A 21,129-nucleotide genomic window follows, 5' to 3' on the forward strand; every position below is an offset into this window, starting at 1 on the left:
ATAAATAACACTCTCTCATCAAAATATTAATAGGTAAACAAATGTTTCTCCATTGATTTATCTCAATGAAGGCATATGTTTTCGTTTGAATTGGGGCAAAATAAGCAGTTCATGAGTTCATGGGCAAAAATAGATATATTTCCATATGTTATGAAACATATAAAAATATATGTTGCAATTTTTCCTGTATAGAACTTTACACAAACTAACTGCCTAGATCTGTGAAGTCAGGGTTAGACTTACACAAAAATCTGAGCTACAAGCTTGTTCTGTTTATAAGAAATAGTGTATTGGAATGGCATGAGAATAAATCCAATTTTTCTGTTAAGAAACATGCATTTTATAAAAGTAGTCAAATTGTGCATTGTATTAAATGAAATTTTTTGTGCATCAACTTAGGTAAAATGTTACCAAATATGTACTTCTAACATAAAGTATGAACTATAACAAGACAAAGAATAAGACATTGTCAAAATTTTAAAAATGACTGATTTAAGTTGAAATTCATTATGATATTTTAATGTTTTGATTTTTTTGTTAATATGGACTTTTATCTTCAAATTTCATTTTACTTACATTATTATTACCAGAAATAGAAAACTCTATCAAAAGATATACACAGTTCTTTCTTATCTACATCAGAGGTTGGGATTTTCAATTTTAAAGATAGGCTATTTTTAATTGAACTTTATAATTTTAATGGGCCATTCTTAAATATTTGAGTAAAAATGAATGATATCGATTAAAAATTTTCAACTGGAATATGATATATGGTGCAATGGCCTCTGTCATCCCATCAACTAAATAATTACCTATACAATTAGACCTTTACAAATTCTTCAGTCCCAGGTAAGGGTCTGTTTGAACATAGCCAGTTGACCTTAAAGTTATTCCCTACTTTTATTCTAATGGTCAGAGAGGACTTATCTAACCCATTCTATGGAAGCTCAAATTTCCTTGGTAAAAAGTAGTGTCACCTTTACAAATCATAATTATAAATGAAATCTGACAAAGTGCAAAAATGCAATACATTTCAGGTGCTAAAGATGAAAAGCAGAATCTTTTTTAAAGGTGTCTTAAATGGTAACTTGCAGAAGACATATTTTTTCTTATTTATGATCTAGAAAGGTTAATTTTGACAAATCTAAAGATACTCATATTCCTTTCTCATGTTAAAGCTTGCTTTGTTGTTTAGCAGGGGCTTCCTCTCCCTGTAAGAAAACCAGCTCCATTGCTTAGGCAAGATTCTTTCCTAGTACTGTTGTATTTTTTACCTCCTTAAGGTAAAATGACTTGAGCTACAGATTGTCAATGTGGTAAATTGACTCTTGAGGTGAGAAAAGTGTAGCAGTGGCTTCCACTAATAGGTAAAAGTACTATGCTCCATCTGCTACACCAATGGAGTACTCCTTTTACTTAGTTGTTAGAGCAACAACAGGAATATTGAGTGTATTTCTTGTTTGATACAGTTTCATCAGTACTCAATTCTTACAATGGGTCAAGATTTCTTGTCCATTTAATATGCAAGTTTGTCTACCTCTTCAATTTTTTTTTAAACTTTCCCAAAATGAACTTCGAATTTTAAGCTAACATTTGACAACAAAGCAATTACATTCGTACAAATTTGATAATATATAATAAAATCACAATTTTTAAGGAAAATATTTTAAAATTTTCCTGCAAGTTACCATACAAAGCTTTCTGATCTGAAACAATTAAGCTACACTAAGGCATAGCCTAGGATACTTTTGAACCCCCTGAAGTCATAGAGTTGGAAGATTATATGACCCTCAGGTTAAATATACTGTGTTGCTGTACCATACTCACTAGTTACTCTGTAAATGAATATGTTTAACAGTATGAGTATAGTGAAAATATGAAATGACAATGAAAAATGAAAAGTTTGTTTGCAATTTTTTTTATTTCTTACATACATAAACATAGGGAGCATTGTTGTTGCTATTGTGGTTTCTATTTATAAATGATTTGTTTACAAACAAGTAAATTGTGAATCAAGTTTAGATGGCTTGTGGAGGTAAAATTGGAAAATTGGAAGCATAAAGTGTGACATCCCCATGCCACATAAAAATTTCAGTTCTGTAACCTTGACTTTTGACCAATGAACTTGACAATCAATAAGGTTTTACTTCTTTACAAATACAAAGTTTGCACCAATTTAAAGTCAAATTCAGTTGATGAATGTTGAGTATAGTTTTTTTTTCAACGAATGCATTATGGAGGGAAGGCATTATTGATTCCATCATAATTTCCTTTTAACACAACTTAATGCATACACAAAGTGCTTTTATAACAACAGAATTTGATACCATAAAAGTTCTATAATTGTTAATAGTGTACCAATTTTCGTGGATTTTGTGGGTAAGGTTAACCACAAAAAATTATTCCCAACAAAAAGAATTATTTACTTCAAATTGTACGACAGGATCATCTATGCGATGAATTCAAAAATCCACAAACTTGTGCTTTTCCCCTATACCACAAAAACTGATATCCACAAATATAAATACTTTCACATTACTACCCTTTGACTAATTCAAATCCTAGAGCGAGCTTGGCTTTCTCTATGTTGTATTGAGATATTATAAGAAAAAGATATTCTACCATATAGTGGGAAGTTTTCAAAGGTGTCAATTTACTCCATGACTAGGGTTATTAAATGTTCTGGTCTTTATTATTTGTTCCTTCAGATGTAATAGAAATTACAGGAAAAATATTTTTGACTAAAATTTGGGGAAACTTTGTTTTTCACAATTCCTAAACTTCATGTAAATTTCCCGCTATATAGTATATCCTATAATAAATAGCAAACAGAAAGAATTGACTATAGCATGTTCCCTTGAAAAAGATCTAAGTAGCTAAAAACATTTCAAGCAGAGTAATTCCACTAGGAATTTATCTTGAATAGACCTAGTTAATTTCATAAATTTTCATTAATAAATACTCACTACACTAAATATTTTCTGTGCAACTGTAGGTAGATTGACCTCTGTAAGTATGAACACAGGGTGTCGCTCACACTCGTAAGAAATTTTATTGTTGACATCATCATAAGAGATGGGACATACAAAATAATCAAACTGCACCAATACATAGGACATCTACAAAAAACAATCAAACTGCACCAATATGTAGGACATCTACAAAAAACAATCAAACTGCACCAATACATAGGACATCTACAAAAAACAATCAAACTGCACCAATATGTAGGACATCTACAAAAAACAATCAAACTGCACCAATACATAGGACATCTACAAAAAAACAATCAAACTGCACCAATACGTAGGACATCTACAAAAAACAATCAAACTGCACCAATACGTAGGACATCTACAAAAAAACAATCAAACTGCACCAATACGTAGGACATCTACAAAAAAACAATCAAACTGCACCAATACGTAGGACATCTACAAAAAAAAACAATCAAACTGCACCAATACGTAGGACATCTACAAAAAACAATCAAACTGCACCAATACGTAGGACATCTACAAAAAAACAATCAAACTGCACCAATATGTAGGACATCTACAAAAAAAACAATCAAACTGCACCAATACTTAGGACATCTACAAAAAAATAATCAAACTGCACCAATACAAATACTCATAACCTGTGTCTGTTCCTATTCATACCAAACAAGAAACTTACAAAATCTCTCAAAATCCGAAGAAAGAAAGAATGTAAAATGTTGGTAATGTATTAGTTAGAACTGAATGATTGGTCAGTGTCATCAGTAGTCCCTAGCATTTGGCATTTAATATTTTACATCCAGGTCCTGATGTCCTTAAAAGGAAAACCCCAGCTCCTTTGCTCCTTACTCCAGATTGGTCAAAAATATAAACAGAGTTGTCAAACATAAAGTGAATATTTTTGACTTCCAAAATCAAATCCAAAGATATGCTGTACATATATATAATGCTTGGGTCAAAACATCAAAAGGCTGTGATAAGTAGTAGCAGAAAAAAACTGTGAAAACAGAAGAATGGAAAGCCAGTGACTCTCCTACTGTTTTGGGAAAGGAGTCCAGGACCCTGGCAATTGGAAAAATAACATGAAAATTATGACTTTTGGAAATTATCTATTGTATATTAGACCAAGGATATTTAATCAGTAATTTTAAAATTAATTTCTAATCAAATCCTTGATGCATACCACTACAGTTTCCACTGTTTTGTAGTCCATGAGATGACCTTTGGATGACAAATTTGATTCATTACTGACCAAACAGGATTTTTGTACATCTTACAAACCTCAATTTTTATAAAGTACAAATTCAAAACTGAGAACATCAATGCAGAAAATTGGGAAATTTTGAGCATATTCCTCTATGGAATGAGGCTAAAATTTGGATCCAAAATACTTGGGTTGGAAAACCATTGCATGATCACTTTATACCTCCCACTTCAAAGCAGGGGGTTTAGTGATACTATAACTTACCAACAGTCCAAAGACTATAGTAGAAAGAGCACCACCAATAAAGCCTTCCCACGTCTTCTTCGGTGACAACTTGATTAGAGGTGTCTTACCAAAGAAGAAACCAAACATATAGGCCATGATATCATTACAGATGATCATAGAGACAGGGACCAATAGCCTACAAATATAAAACATATTTAATCAATTCTAAAAAGATTTTAAATTTAAGCCTGTGTTGTGTACAATATGACTGACATAGCCAAACAAATATCCATTGAGTAGCAGTCTTTGTAACAATCATGCAAATTTTGTAAAATTTAATACACCTCAAAAAAAAAAAAGGCTACATATTTTTTATTTTTGGTATTAAGTTGCTTCATAGGTTTATATGTTTAAATGTATAATTATTCATTCCAACCGGTTTGTTCGTCGGAGATAATCCACATCAAAAAGCCAATGGTTTCTATTGTATTATAGTGTCATTTACAGACTTATCCCCCTTAATTTTGAATTCTACAGTACATTCTATAAGATTTTTATCTTCTATGAACAAGGGTTATATGAACAGCCACATGTTACTTTCGGTTTACTATGACATTTTAAACAAAATATCAAAAATAAAAATATGTAGGCTTTCCAACCATGAATCACATTTTGCATGATTCTTATGCAGAGTGCTACTTAAGATCTAGTGAAAACATGTATATGATACATGTACAAACATTGAATTGATTACCGACATATCAATTTTTTTTTTGATTTTGCACATGAATGCTTTTCACAAATCATCTAAGATACTAAACTGAACCCATTACTTACTTTAGACTGGTGTTTAGTTAATACAGGTTCAGAATGAATTACATCATATGAAGGAATTTCTGGTTAATACAGGTTTCTGTATTACTCATGGATCAATTAAGAAAGGTCAACTGCATTTTGTTTATTTTTCTAACAGGGTAAATACATACCAGATAAGTCCCTCGAAAACATTCTGTATAATTAAGTGTGACTGTGTGACAACTATCAGTAATGTGACATGTGTCCATCCAAACTGGAAATAGATAAAAATACTTAGTTACTGTACAGTCGATATCTGCCAAATTTTTGAATGTCTGGTTGAACCAGGAAGTTTGAATTTGAAAATTTACAAAAAAAATGTTTCCCCCAATTTCACTTTTTTTTCAAACTTAGATGCAACTCTTATTGTCATCTTTGTCATAAATGTAACTCTCCTGAACGATTTAAGATTGTAAAGAAAGAAAGCAATAAAATTTTAATCTTCACATTTTTCTTTACTTGCATGATTCTTAGATGAACCTTTACTTAACTAACTTATAAAATTTAATCAAATGAAGCTTTTTATGTAGACACCAAGGTTGGGGCAATCATAATCGATTGTAATCCATTACAACAGTGTAATCCAAAGTAATCTGCAATAGACATAAAATTTGATCCCTTGCAAACTAGACACCTGCATTTTTCAAGCACTAACTTTGACAATCAATAAATTGATTTAAACCTACTTGTAGTATAGAACATACCAGGGTAAACTGTTTTAAGTAATGCTTCTTCTTAAGGCTGACCACGAATCCAACAAAACCAGCAATGTATAATGAAAAGGATATAAATCTATGATAGGAAACTAATGGACGAAGAAATTCCTGAAATAAATTATAATATCATCAGTTCATACAAGCATCCATCAAAACAACTCACATGTTAAAGGATAGATACAGTCCTCAGGCATCAATTTCATACAAAGTCATAAGTGTAAAATTCATCGTAATTAATGATGTCATAACAGAAAATAGCATTGTTACGTCAGAACTTATGATCAAATTTACACTTACGACTTTTTGTGAAATTGACGCCAGATCTTTTACCTACACTATAACTAAAATAAGAATTTTCCTTGCTAATGCCATTTCTTAGATTGTGATTTGATAAGCTGCAGTTAATTTGCAAAAAATCTAAATAACTCTGCTATAAACCAATTGAAAAAAATGTTCAGTTGAGACAGATGATCACTTTACACAAGTTCAAATGAATTAAAATTGATAAAATTGGGACTTCCAAATATTTTTGGTTTAAATAAATTACAATTTATTCAGGGTCTTGTTTCAACAGGTTTCACTGTATACTTGAAAAATTGCAACATAAATGATAAAACATACAAAAAAAGATGTTCTTGTGCTTATAATTACAAATTACATGTTTTTCTTGATCATACAAAATACACTATAAATGAAACCCACAGAAATACATAATATAATTAAATTGGTTAGTCCTAAACATATGTTACTACTACATTTTTCATTTTGGTCCAAAAAATATGAAAAAACATATGACAAATATGTTGTCAGGTGTCTTACTGAACATATCAAAATATTCAAGTAGCATTTTTTCTTTGCAGTTGGTATAGTTTCGCTTTTTAGTCTTGGACCCTGAAGATGCTCTTCTATGACAACTCAAGTCACTTGATCACGATTCTGTTTCCTGATTGGCCAAAAACTGATGATTTAGTGACGTTCGAAAAAAAATGTATCGAAAATTGTGTGCAACCTGTTATATTTCCTGTATGAAATGTAGAAAATTATATGCAAAAGAAAGAAAAAAAATACTGTGTCGGCTATATTTTTTAAAGATAGAACTTGTTTTCCTGTGTAGCAATACAACTTACAGTCCTCTGTAAAAGAACGCCAAAATATTGTATCAAACTTTCCCCATAGAAGAAATAGTTTGATGTAAACAGGAAGTACCAACTCAGCATACGGAACCACGGTAGGTTAAAGGACTTGTAAACAACATAGCCGATTGTAATAATCTCATGGAAGCATTTGATCTGGATCATCAAAGTCTGAAAATATAACAAAGTTTAGTGTCATACCAACAGTAATAATCCTAAGGAAACAATTTATTTGAATTAAAAAAAAAATAGAACAAAGGTCATTTCAAACATTTACCACCATCAGATTTTAATGATAGTTTTCAAAATTCACTTTAAATTTCGACCTCTGTTTTAATATTGAAAATTCAGAAAGTTATTGCATGCATTGATCGTCCTGTTATTGGTTATAAAGAGTTTATTCATGCCATTATTTTCACAAAATTTTGAAATTTTTCATAGATGTAAATATCGTATAACGGGTAATTTTTGCGGGGTGCTAATTTTAGCATATTTTAGCATTCTGTTTAAAAAAGGCCAAAATAAATTTCACAAAATATTTACTCTGGGCTTAGGTACAAAGTACACCACTTATCGTCTGCCAAAAAATTGAAACGTCAAAAATTTTTTGTATACCTTTTTCCTTCATAATCGCCAAATTTTACACTCGCCAAAATAAACCACCATACGGCACTTAAAACCCTTAAAATAGTTTGTAATACAATGTAAACATTATAACAGTTGTAGATTCTTTAAGCTTACTTTTAAATGTGTGCCCTAGAAGATTAACTTTTAAAAAAAAATAAACTGAAATTTCAGTGAAAAATTAATTTTAAAATTATGACATAACACTATATACTACTTATATTTTGTGCTTACTAATTTTTGTAAAACCACCCAGAGCTTCACTGAACTCATGCTATGTAACAACTTTGTACTTACAACAATGACTAGAGCCAATGGTCCAAGGTAAATAATGAGCATAAAGAAAAAGATCATTGCCCAGGAAAATATACCTCTGATGATCCAATTCCTCCATCTGAAAAAAAAAACATTGTAACAATTTTAGATGAAATTTCAAACTAAAGCGCAATAAGCAAACATATAAAAACAATACCCAGCTGCTTACAATAGACTTACATAATGTTTAACCCTACAGTTAGATAATCTCCACTTGCAGTGACCTGGCATTAATCATATTCATTCATCTACATGTACATCTACATATGTTGCCTAATCTTTTGATGAAATTTTATTAAAATCCATTAGGCAGTTAAGGAGTTGAACTTACCAGTACAAGATATGGGCACATACAAATGGACAACACTAATAGGAGAATAAATTGTAAGTACAAATTAAGTGGAAAGTTATGACTTTTCAATACTATTTTCTATAATTGATGTCACAGCTAACAATAAATTTTAACCTTATGAATTTTTGTGAATCTAGTATTGTTAGTAGTTACTTAGAAACCAATTTGGACAAGGCAATGTGACAAATCCTCCATTATTAATGAAACTGAATCAAACCAGACAATATGGCCAAAATGATTAGAAATTGACTGATTAAAGTCTGTGGTGTACAATGCAGAATACTGGAGTGTATTTTTAAGATATTTTTTTCCCTGGAACCATTGATGATGTGGCAACTGAACCATAAAAGGTTCCAAAATGACTGGTCACAGGTGTTAACATGAGGTAGCATAACATATATACCCCCTTGTATTTAACCCACACACCAAATTTGAAATCAATTCATACAGTGGGAGCTAATGTGATACCATTACACAGCCCACTCCTTGAGTGGGGCTATCATTCTGCACATGAAGGGCATTATCATGATAAATTGATTGCCTTCAGGACAGTGATATTGCCTGAAATGTTGATAATGCCCTGAGCCACAGGTGAGAATATTATCAAAGTTGTAGGCAATATCAAGGGCAGTCAAATTATCCATAATGCCAAATACATAAGCCACTATTATGTTCATTTTATTGTAGAATCTGAAGCGGCCATAATTATGTGGTATTGCCCTGGGCATTATCTGGTGGTAATGCCCTCTTGACATTTTAATATATGTTAATGAATACCACATGACCATGTATTGACCAATTAGAATAAATCATTCTTCTCTGATATGGAATAAAAATAAATAATGCCCTTTATCCAAAAAAGCAATGCAATACATTTATTTAAGGAAAATTTGCCTTTTTTTCATGTTACTGGTACTAAATAAACATTTTACTCCCAGCAAAGTACATGTACTAATATATTTAATGGTAACATGTTAAAACATTTTACCACATCCTGACAGGAAATCCCATCAAACGATTTACAAACATCTACATTGTAACGGTAAAAGTACATCTCTCATTAATTGGTTTGGTGGTGTGCAGCCCAAAAATTTTGAACATTTGCATTCCCAACAAAATGTTTAAGGTAGCTCATAATATTTTTTTTATCTGCCTTTAAGAAAGAAAAAAAAATACAATTAATTCCTGCATTAAAATTTCCATCCTAAGCTTGACGATGAAACTAGCACATTAGGATAATCTAATACCCAGTCAGGCCACTGCCTAAGAGCTATTTCCTATACTGTATTTTGGCAATGGCACTAGCACATTGGGATAATTTACTACCCAGTCAGACAAATGCCAAAGAATCAATTCCTATCCTGGAGTTTGACCATGAAACAAGCACACTGGGATAAGTTAATACCCAGTCAGACCACTGCTATAAAGAAGAATTTCCTATCCTCACTGAGGTAAAGTGGATGACCGTAACAGTCGGTACGGTCATTCCCAGAATGGAGGATGGACATTTGGGTCAGAATGTTTTTCTTTAATAAAGTTGTCTATTGAGTTACAAAATGAATATGAAAAATAGCAGTGCCTATATTCAAAGGATATAATTTATAGGAGTTGAAAGTTGGGAAAATGAAATAAGGAATAATCATTCAAATTACAAAGACAATTCAAGCAAAGGTAAATTGCATTAATACAGGGAACAAATAAGTACTTGAACCAATTTAGTATTCTCACTTAACACATCCTAGAAGTAAGAACACCAGAAAGATTTTCATTTTAAGATTTTGTTCATTCTTCTACAAGTCCTTCTCTGTACATAGCCCTATACACCCCAATTTCAGAGTTTTGATGGTTTGTTTTTAGCTCCGCCTCCTTGCCTTCTTAAAAAGTTCCAGCCTTCTTTCAGGCCCGTCTCCACCCATCCTTAATATAAACCTTGGATTTGATTTGTTAACTTGTTGCTATTGCTCAAATGTATTTCTATTAACCAATCATGAAGGTCATTATATATCCACACCTTGTCAGACAATAATGTTGGTGAAATCACATTGTATATGGTTTGAGTCACGCTAAGATGAATTAATCACTTACCTAAGTTATCTACCTTTCTCAACAGAAGTAGTAAAAAATAAAAACAGAAAATGATGATAATTAAAAAATTTTTTTCTAGCATGAGGGAGCCGTTGCCCGAACTTTTTTTGGGGGGCTAACAACTTCATGTCTTTTGGGAACTTTTAGTCGCCCTAATACAAAACTGGTCACATTTGGCGAGAGGGTGACCAGCCATTTCAGGCACTGAATAGTCAGTCGTTCATTAATTCTTGATATTTGAAGCAGAAGCATATGGGTGAAATGAATGATTTCTGAGAAATTGCAAAGTAAAAATATTGGCAGAATGACTGAAACAGAACAAGAGATTTACTAACGGGATGACCGTAACAGAACAAGAGATTTACTAACAGGATGACCATAACAGAACAAGAGATTTAATAACGGGGTGAACGTAACAGAACAGGAGATTTACTAACAGGATGACTGTAACTGGTTTATTTGATATGATATACGAAATATTGACCAAAATATTGTAAAAGATATTGTTATGGGTAAAATAGTTACTGATTTGATCTAAAAGTTTAGGTGGTATCGATAGCTAAAAATAGACTGGGAAAACAGATGAAACTATATCATACTTATTCTTGTTGAAGTTAATGTTTGAGAGTTTTTGTGCTTTTTAATTTATCATTAAAAAAATTCTTCCTTTTCTCTCTTTTGTTCACTACATGTTAATCTCAGTATCAAATGAAGTGGAATATTAAAGGTGCATATTATAATTTTGTAATAATTTACGTCATGTAATAGAGAAGGTATATAACAATAGTACATGAAAAATGAATCAAACAGAAGCAAATATATATAACTTAGTTGGTAGCTTATTCAAGTGAATGGTTCGCGATTCATGGAAGCCTCAACTGCCCCTTTTCATTGTACATAGGTATTATTCTGTTTTAAGGCCAAGAAAAAAAAACATGTTTGTTTAAGGTTTCATATAAAAAATATGGTAGGTAGATAAAATCATTAAATTATTGACACTTATAGGAGTTTTTTTTTTTTTTTTTAAACTTTAATAGTGCTCAATTAAGAAATGATAGTATGGCAGCATTTTATCAAAAAATATAATAATAAATGTGCTAGGATAGGCAAAAAATATACGGTATATTTACAATCATCCGCTCTACCCCAGTGATCCTTGAGTTTGACGATGAAAGAAGCATGCGATAATCCAATACCCAGTCACACCACAGCCAAAGAAGCTTCCATGATCCCATACTAGTCTCGGGCTAGAGGATTAACATTAGTTTTAAACCTGGAATACCTTGGAGTGAGATCTTTCAATGCTGAATCCAAAGCCTCAGTAGTTTTGTCTGTTCCCTGAGAGATCTGTCTGGTGGTGCTCAAGTCAGCTCCTGGTGGTAGCTCATCCTCTTCTGAGTCAGGACTGCTGTGTCTGGGATCTTGACTTGTTTGGGGAGGAGGCTTTAAAATATATAATAATGATAATACAATTTACATGTCAAAGCAGATTGTGTGATAGAATAAATAAATAATCTATGCAATAAATTTCATGTCATGAGAAAGTAAATTTACTGAGCCATTGATTGGACTGTCTAGTTTTGGTGAAGACCATTAGACAGACAAAAAAATTCACAATGATTTAAAAAAGTAGGACTTCTCACTGTAGGTATATACACTTTCTCAATGTTTCAATTTAATTTGTGAAAGCCCTTTTGAGTTATTGTACTAAAACATGTGGGACTGATGGATGGATGAGGGTAAAACAACTCCAACTTTTAGTTGCTGGAGTACAAACAAGAGGCTCCCAGGAGCCTGAATAGTTCACCTGGTTAAATTTTCAAGGGCAATAACTCTAATAAGGAGTTAGAGTATCATAGTTTTCAAGATATTGGCTGAAAACTGTAAAAAAAAAAAAAAACCCATCTTTTTTCACCTTTCAAGGACAATAACTCTAACAAGGACTCATCTGATAACTTAGACTCAATGCAGATTTTTGTCAGCCTTATAATGAGGATCATTTCAGTAATTGTTAGACTTTGGCTAAATTTAAAGGTTTTGAAGGTATCTGCGAAAAACTTCTATCTGACCCCTATGTTCTATTTTTAATAAAAGTAGCCATCCTTTTCGACAGATAAAAAAAAAATCACCAAATCAGTTCTATGAAGAACACCCGAAGGGACATTCATACCAAGTTTGGTTCTGATTGGTTAAGTAGTTTCAGAGCATAAGTTTTTTGAAAGAAATAACATTAAAAATAAGGAAAATGTTAAAAAAGGGTAATACCTCCATGGCTTCAAAGATTAAAATGAAAACTAAACTTTAGATAGATCTCATTATACTGAACACTATCATCCTGTAGGAATTTTGTAAGGTATAAGCGAAAAACTTGTCTGACCCCTATGTTCTATTTTTAGTAATGGTGGCCATGTTTTTCAACGGATCAAAAATCTCATTATCAGTGCTATGCAGGATACCCCAAAGAACATTCATACCAAGTCTGGTTAAGTAGTTACAGAGGATAAGATTTTTGAAGGAAATAACATTAAAAATAAGGAAAAAATGTTAAAAAAGAGCAATAATTCTATTATGGCTTCAAAGATTAAAATGAAAATTTGACCATAGATAGATCTCATCATCCTGAACACTTAAAATCTGTCAAAATTTGGCTAAACCTTACAATTTTGGAGGTATATGCGAAAAACTTCTGTATGACACCTATGTTCTATTTTTAGTAACAGCAGCCATGTTTTTCAACAGATCAAAAAATCACCATATCAGTTCTCTGCAGAACACCCTATGTGACATTCATACCAAGTTTGGTTCTGATTGGTCAAGTAGTTTCAGAGAAGAAGAGTTTTGAAAAGTTGTTAACAATGATGACGATGATGTACATGTAGGATGCCAAGTGATGGCAATAGCTCACATGGCCTATAGCCAGGTGAGCTAAAAATCTAACAGAAAACATCCTAAATATTTAACTATACATGTATGTTAGATTGTATAATAAATTTATAACAGGAGATAAAAGGATATTGACAACATGTACATGTATAATACTGATAATTACTGATTAATTTATTGCCAATAAAAGACAAGACAAATTTATTAGAAAAAGCTCAGGCACTTGTTTGTGAAACAAGAGCAGTATCATGATACAAATATAATATAATTAAACATTCTTAGAAATTCAAGTTGCAACTCTCTGTAATTTATGTAAAAAAGTTCCGGACAGTTCTGGTTTCAAGTTAGATTTGAAATGTAGTTTAAATATGTTACGTAACGGATTTCGAATTGAAGATGATTTGGTCAAGAAAGAAGCTAGACAATTATGACATAAACCATAGAATCAGTAATTTGTCTTGTTAGTTCAGGTTCATCAGAATCAAATCTTTGTCGTTTTAGAGTTTTTCCTAGATCTAAATTTCTCATTAAAATACTGCCACATTGATTGACATTTACATGTACATGTACTTAAACTGGTTATTCATTACATGTACAATGCTTAAAAGGCTAAGAAGTGTCCTACCCCTTTATTTACTAGGATGCTTATTTTTTGTATTAATGTGGTACACTGCTTGTAGTTAAACTTTAAAAAAATATATTAAACTGGACATGTACATTGTACACATATACTTGTAATGGTCTTAAACTGAAACATCTAAGATTTTATTCACAGGGAATGAATTTAATAAATCTTTTCCCTAACTAATTATAACTTTGCATGTACTGAAAATTTGTATTCACTAAATCTAAGTTTCTTGGGTTTTATCTGAACTGAATTTACAATACAAGTAGAAAATTTGTTTTTCATGTTTACGGAATGTAAGCCATTTTAGCAAGTTTTTCAAAAGGGACATAACCCACCAACACCAGACAACCTGGTTGCCGGTCTCATTGATGGAAAGGGAAAACAGAAAACATTTTTCTTGGAAACTTAAACTATTTCACTTTGGTCAGTACCTGAATGGTTTGAAATAAGTTATTTAAAAGTATCCAAGTACTTACCATGGCTCTAATAAATTGAATATTTGAATTTGAAGTCTACTGCTGTCCATTGCTCCAATTTGACAGTAAACCAGTCTGTCAGATGACAAATTTGTACAAAGTTACTCCCCTTTGCTAAAAATCTTAAAACATGAAGCTGAAGTTGGAAAGATGAAAAAGGACTATTCCACAAGTAAAATTTCAGCAAGGGGAAATGCGCTTATTTCTACTAGAACTTGCATTTAGCAAGTTTGATCACTGAGATTCAGCATATCATAGAACATTATTGTTGAACTATAACCATTTTGTTGGTTATTTTGTTGCCTTTGCACCTTATTTTATACCAAATTTAAAACAGGTTCAAAAGTCCAAAATCTTAACACACTTGCTGTAAGATTCAACATCTCATTGGGTACAAGGCATTAGATTTGATATAAAATATAAAAACCACTAAGTTAAAAGAATTATTGCTTTAGCTTGTCAAGGTCAATATTAGATAAAAAGGAATTATTTCATTTTATTTTTAAACACCATTGTTTTCATAGTAGTACATGCATAAATAAACTGCATGTATTTTGTCTACACAAAGTTGTGTTACACAGGTATATGAATTTAATTTAAAAAAATACCCCATAAGTTGAATGTTGGCTATCACTTCTAAAAATACATTAGTAGCATGATCTGTATCATGTATATGTGGAAAATGTTTAGCTGGCACCCTGTAATAAGCTATTTATAGTTATTTGTTTATAGGCTATTTATATACATGAGATATTTAATACTTAATCTATTTGAATTACAAGTAAAATCTTGCAGATGAATTTTAGTTTACCAAGATAATTAAGTTGTATACATGTACCTGTAAATTATACAATACATGTATTTGTAATAATCAAGCTATTTAAGGAATCTAATTTGTGTAATAGCTAATTAAATCAGACACTGCATGTCAAAAATTAGGTATATGAAGGTGTTATACATGTAGCTACATGTATACAAAAAAAAATGTACAAACATATACTGCCAATTAAGAATTAACTGTCCATACTTGGAGCATAGCATTTTGAAAATACTAACAATAGAAACATGTAAAAATGTGATTAACCGTAAGAATTTTATGAATATTGATTTGAAGATCTGAATAATTAACATCAAGAATTATATCATAGATCTGATCATTTTATACACAATCAAAACATACTTATGACACTGAAGACAGCTGTTCTTGTTATACTTTAAGTATGTATCCATGTAAGAACCAGGCAGGGTGTGATACAGACTTTGGAGAGAAAGTTTTAAGACCATTTAAAACACATTTTTTCATATAATTTTATCTTTCATCACAAATCAGGATCTGTATTATGAAGTGCATTGTTTTTGTTTCTAACTGGCCATGAAAACACAATATGTAATTTCAGCAGGACAAAGTTGACATTTTATTAAGTATTAACTTAACACAGTAACATGTACTGCAGGACCTGACTTTTATTTGCATGTAAATGGATCTCTACTTGAAGATAATTCACGAGACAGATGGAAATGACACTGATTGAAAACTGGTTTATCTACTGGGTATGCCTTGTCACATTGAAATGTACATGCATGTACATTGTTTAGACAAATCAACACTAATTTCCTTGATACATGTATGTAAACAGTAGAACATTGATATTTCAATAGATAAAATCTAAGACCAAACACTCATCCAAAATGTGATAGTGACTGTTTCATTATATCCATTTATTCTCAACAAAATAAAAACCAATGCATATAAATAGCATTTAGGATTGTTCTGTAAATTAAAGTTATGGTTTATTACAGTCTTGGAAATAGATACCAGCACAACAGCCATGGCTGGTAAAAATGCTGGTGTGGTTGTAGAATTTGGTTAACATGTCAATGACTGCTATGTAAGTTTATTAATTTTTTTTTAGCTTGGGCTTGTTGTTAGAGATTTATATAGCACACTCTAATATTTTAAAAGGAGATGCAGAATGTACATGTATGTACAAATTTTGGCAAACTTTTCTAATGTAGACAAGCAAATGAAATATATTTCATTTTGAAAAATATTATAACAAAACTTTAAGCATGTTTGTTAAATCTAAAATTTTTTTTTTTTAAATAATATTTAATGATTTTTATTTTTAAAATCTATTTTGGACTAGTCAAACAACTTCCATACATATACCAGTATAACCAGAATAAAAATGTAGTTAAGATGTACATGTATACAGTTATTATCAATACTAACTGATGTTTTATTAGAAATATAAAACATTAATCAGTATTTTCTTTGACACTGGTAACTTCATTAGTGAAAATAAAAGTTATGATGTACATGTACATGTATAATGTCTTTAGAATATGAACATGCACATGTAAATTTTAATACAGGTTATAATTTGTGCAGGGGCTTAAAAGAAAGTGTACAATGTACATGTTTGAGGATGTGTACATTCTAATGTATGTAGCAACTTAGACAGGAACAACTAATGTAATGCCACTCATTTATTGCATGAACTAATTAAGGCAAAGTTTACTTGAAAATTACACGTAAATTGTGCATCAGTTGTCCGACCAAAGGCTGAAAACAAGCACCTATTACTTAAAAAGTTGTATCAAATTCATACCATGTTTACAAGCAAAAAACCAAATGCTATATCCTTAAGCAACAAAATGACATCATGTACATGATGAAACATAGCTATGTTTCCGTTACAGCCAACAACTGGCACCAGTGTGTACATTGTACATGTACATGTAATACCAATTGAACCTCAGATAATGTGCCTACAAATTGTAAATGTAAAGCAAGATCCCATAATCTCAATGGATTCCAATCACTTCTTACACCAGAAGCTCCTACTTTTCCTCATAAACATCGAATACAAACAATAAATACACGCAAACGGCCAATGTTTTGATTTTAAAATGCTAGGTGTCATGTTTTGGGACGTTATGTTTAAATCGAGTGTGCGTAATTCTCTCACCTGGTTCAAGTCATTATTCTCATTTTCTTTAACCCTTTGCCTTATTTCAGACATCTTTTGAGGTTTCTACGGGTCCCTGTAACCACAAAATTGTGATCAAAAGTGTCTTTTTACTTAGTTATGTGCATATCATCTGCTAGTCTCGAGTAAATATCGTTTGTAATGAGATTGGACTTTGATCAGCTTAAAAGCATAGTTACCTCCCTTTAAAGAAGAAAGATTAGGTCTCAGTATCGTATTAATTTTCCCATAGACTTCTATAGTGAAGTGCATATTTTTAGGATTTTTAAAAAAATATGTAAATTGATTCAATAAAACTTTCACTTATGTAGCATTTCTAAGGACATGTGAAAAAATAATTTCCCGCAAAGAAAATAGGGTGAGTCCACGAAGATCGGACAGAAAAGTAGTCTCAAACTATAAATAGCCATTTTCCCTACTTTCACTTTCGTTTTGCACTCACCAAACCAACCTTTTCAGTGGAACATTTTTATGATATTATGTTAGATTTTCTTTTAAAAAAGTTCTTCATCTTACAGTGTGATGTTTGCTCTATTTTATAAGTCATTGTTCATATCTTTTGACAAAATATTAGTTTGTAGAGAGGCAAAAAAGAAAATGCACTATATTTTTATAGCATCCATGTTTTGACGTACACCTGCTCAGGGATATGCAATACGATACTGGTACCATTATATCGCCGCGTTAAACAAATTATGCAAATGAGCGTATAAAAATGTATTATATGGTCCCTGTATAGCAGTATCAAGAAGCCAAAACGATAATACGCAGTTGCCTACTTTCGGAAAAAAAGTAACAAAAATAAAAACACACATTTTAAAGATGAAATAAAGGTTATTCATCACATATGCACACCATGAACGTAGTATAGGCTCTGAAAAACTAACTCCAAAATCGTTAAAATTCAGGAGTTTCCCTCAGGGCTTTGCCTTGCCGGACTCACTGGGGGCCTTGAGCGACCCCCCCCCCTAGACCCCTCGCCGTAATTTTGCGTACAACTAAAACAGGCCTAGCTACGCCCCTGAAATTGGCTCCTTTGTAGAGTCAACTATTTAAAATTACGACCACGGAAGAGAGGGCACCCAGCCAACCAGAAACTAAGCAAATGTGCAAAATAAAATATAATAATAAGAAAAATATCTACATCAAATGATGACCAATGAGGTAGAATCATGAGTAATGTAATTGTATTAAAATATTAATGCAAGACAAATGTAAGAGACATTTACAGGCGCGGATCCAATGACTGGCGTACCGGGCGTACGCCCCCCTTAAATCGGTAAAAAAAAATTCACCACAAGTTTCACCCCAAATATATGTTTTGCCTTGCTTTGCACGGCATTTAATTCAATTAACGCCCCCTCCCCCCAAACCCAAATCCTGGATGCGCCCCTAATTTATATCACACATTAATGTTTCTGGATGGATTTGGGAAAAATTCACCCAGTTGATTCACCCCATGTTTATGCTGTGAAATAACATATACAACTATGTGGTTAAATATATATTTTTATCATGGTACAACAGATTAGTCCATGATGATCGTCTGAATATAGCTGAAATATTGCTGCTCGCACGTTAAACCCCAACAAACAAACAAATAAACCTTTATGGTGATTTTTAGGTACCTTTACACTTCCCGTTTACGAATCAATTTGTCGCCAAAGAATATTCTCGGATCCCTTTTCAGTATAACCCTATCTTTCTACTCCAGTCAAAATTTTTCTGACCAGGAAAGGAAAACTGACACGTTAAACAAGTCAGTTTTTATGGTGTAGATAGATTCACCGTAACGATCCACGAGTTCATGATGACGACCATAAAACATCTGTAGTGATGACTGAACAGTCTTGTATCAACATAACCCTGTTCAAGAAGCTTAATTAGTTTTGCGCGATACAAAAAGTTTGCGTAGGTACGACAAGCTCCTGCAAAACGTATGAGTTATGATATGAAAACTCCATACGCAGGTGCTGAATATTGCCATAGATGAAATGAAACTTGACAATACTGAATGGAAAGTCATCACGTTTGTCGTAAAGTTCCTTTACCATCGACCAGGTGTAGGTCAAAATATGAGGCTGATTTCACAGTGCGTGTACTATCCTTTATCTCAAGTTCTTTGGGGGTAGATGCGATGTATCAAATCCCAGAAACTAAGATTGTTTAACGATAATACGTCATATGTGTAGCGAAAATTGAGATCAAAGGATCTGGTTAAACGATGTTCTTTTCTTCGGATAAGATCAGCTTTAAGATCAGCCTCAAAAGAGTGAAGGAATAGGTCAGCAAGAAGAGGAGCACAATTTGTTCCCATTGGAATGCTGACCGTTTGTTGTCCAGAATTTTAGGTAAGGGGGGGAACTCTTGACAGGATTACCGGTGAGAATCACGAAATGATCCGAATTTGCTAGGGGGTGGGGCATATCCCCAAAGAAAATTTTGAAATATTTAACCTAAAATCTTGAACAATTTTTCAACAATTTTTAATATTGAAATTTTCTAAGTGGGGCGGGCCCCACGGGCCCTCTGGATCAGCTACCACACTGGACAAATATTTTGTCGATCAAAAATTCCAGCATTTTAAAAACATCTTCTTCTTTATATTTGGAAGATGATTTGGAATTATTTTTTACAAAGTATGAGGAATCATTACCAAGAATTATGTATTTGTATTTAGGTGTACCATCTTTTCTTGAGAAACAACGATGTATAATGTTTTTTTGGGTCGGGATTTTAACTGAGTATGGGGAATAGAAGTATACAGTTTTATAAAAATCATAGGTTTTAATGCTATTATATTCTGATATTGATTTTGAATTGAGGGTTTCCAAAAGATCTTTCGAATTTTTCAGGATCCACATTGAATTAATACCCCTACGGGAGTAACAAATGTTGTGGTATGACTGGAGACCTTCTTTGACAGCTGTGAGTATAGAAGTTATAAGTTTTTGAAAGCATTTTGGTGGTACATTTTGCAGATCCAGATATGTTACGTTTTTATGTGGATTCTTATGAAGTTCGGGAATCCAAAACATAGACGGTAAATCACAATCATCGTCTTTGGTAGAGAGACCAAAAGAGGATAGCACAGAATAATGGTTATCAAATATCTCTTCTTTGGAGAGTGTAGTGGCAGTATTGGTCTTATCACTGCTATTATTTTCTACGTCTACCTCTGATAATAAACATTGTATGTAATACGTTTTACAGACAAAAAAAAAATGTTGTTTTTGGCTTTGTCTGCTGGTACGACAACATATTTGTCATGGTTGACAATGCTTTTGCTACATTGGGGTTTTTGAAAAGTGATGTAGCATTGACACTCACTGATCTACTTAAAACTTTCATTCGTTTCAAAATTAAAGACCTCACAACCTTTGCCCACTCTGAAAGAGCATCAGTGTCTTATTGTTCTCGTTTTATCCATTTTCTTGCTTAGTCCTCCACAGCATCCAAAAGAACTTTAAAGTTATAATTCCAATTCACGGTACTTTGGACCTTAAGAAAGGACCTTACGCAGAGATTCATTTTCGATGATGCTTAAATCTTCAGTAATGAAGTGACCGGAAGGACCATATTTGAATGAAAGGTTTTTGCAAGAACAGGCAGGTGGTTTAGCCTTGAAGTCCTCAATCTCG

The 21,129-nt window shown here is 32.2% G+C and overlaps 1 protein-coding gene across 4 annotated transcripts in view; it reads right to left on the reverse strand.

Moving 5' to 3' along the window:
• LOC148619860 (phosphatidate cytidylyltransferase 2-like) overlaps positions 1-17,637 on the reverse strand; it is a 30,841-nt gene extending 13,204 nt beyond the window's left edge. The window contains exons 1-8 of one of the 4 annotated variants that reach the window (XM_088580216.1): positions 17,468-17,637; positions 11,791-11,951; positions 8,054-8,150; positions 7,127-7,303; positions 5,988-6,107; positions 5,415-5,497; positions 4,468-4,624; positions 2,967-3,119 (exon numbers count right to left, since the gene is read on the reverse strand). In XM_088580216.1, coding sequence (XP_088436342.1) covers positions 2,967-3,119; positions 4,468-4,624; positions 5,415-5,497; positions 5,988-6,107; positions 7,127-7,303; positions 8,054-8,150; positions 11,791-11,951; positions 17,468-17,521 — 1,002 coding nt within the window. In that variant the 5' untranslated portion in view covers positions 17,522-17,637. Of the gene's footprint in view, positions 1-2,966; positions 3,120-4,467; positions 4,625-5,414; positions 5,498-5,987; positions 6,108-7,126; positions 7,304-8,053; positions 8,151-11,790; positions 11,952-17,107; positions 17,247-17,271; positions 17,422-17,467 lie in introns of those variants that run through there. The other 3 variants (XM_088580217.1, XM_088580215.1, XM_088580214.1) reach the window with 3 other exon arrangements.
• Positions 17,638-21,129: the final 3,492 nt, after the last annotated feature.

Source organism: Perna viridis, chromosome 4, assembly GCF_037379345.1.
Source record: "Perna viridis isolate PV_CMFRI_1.1 ecotype Kerala chromosome 4, ASM3737934v1, whole genome shotgun sequence".
NCBI lineage: Eukaryota > Metazoa > Mollusca > Bivalvia > Mytilida > Mytilidae > Perna > Perna viridis.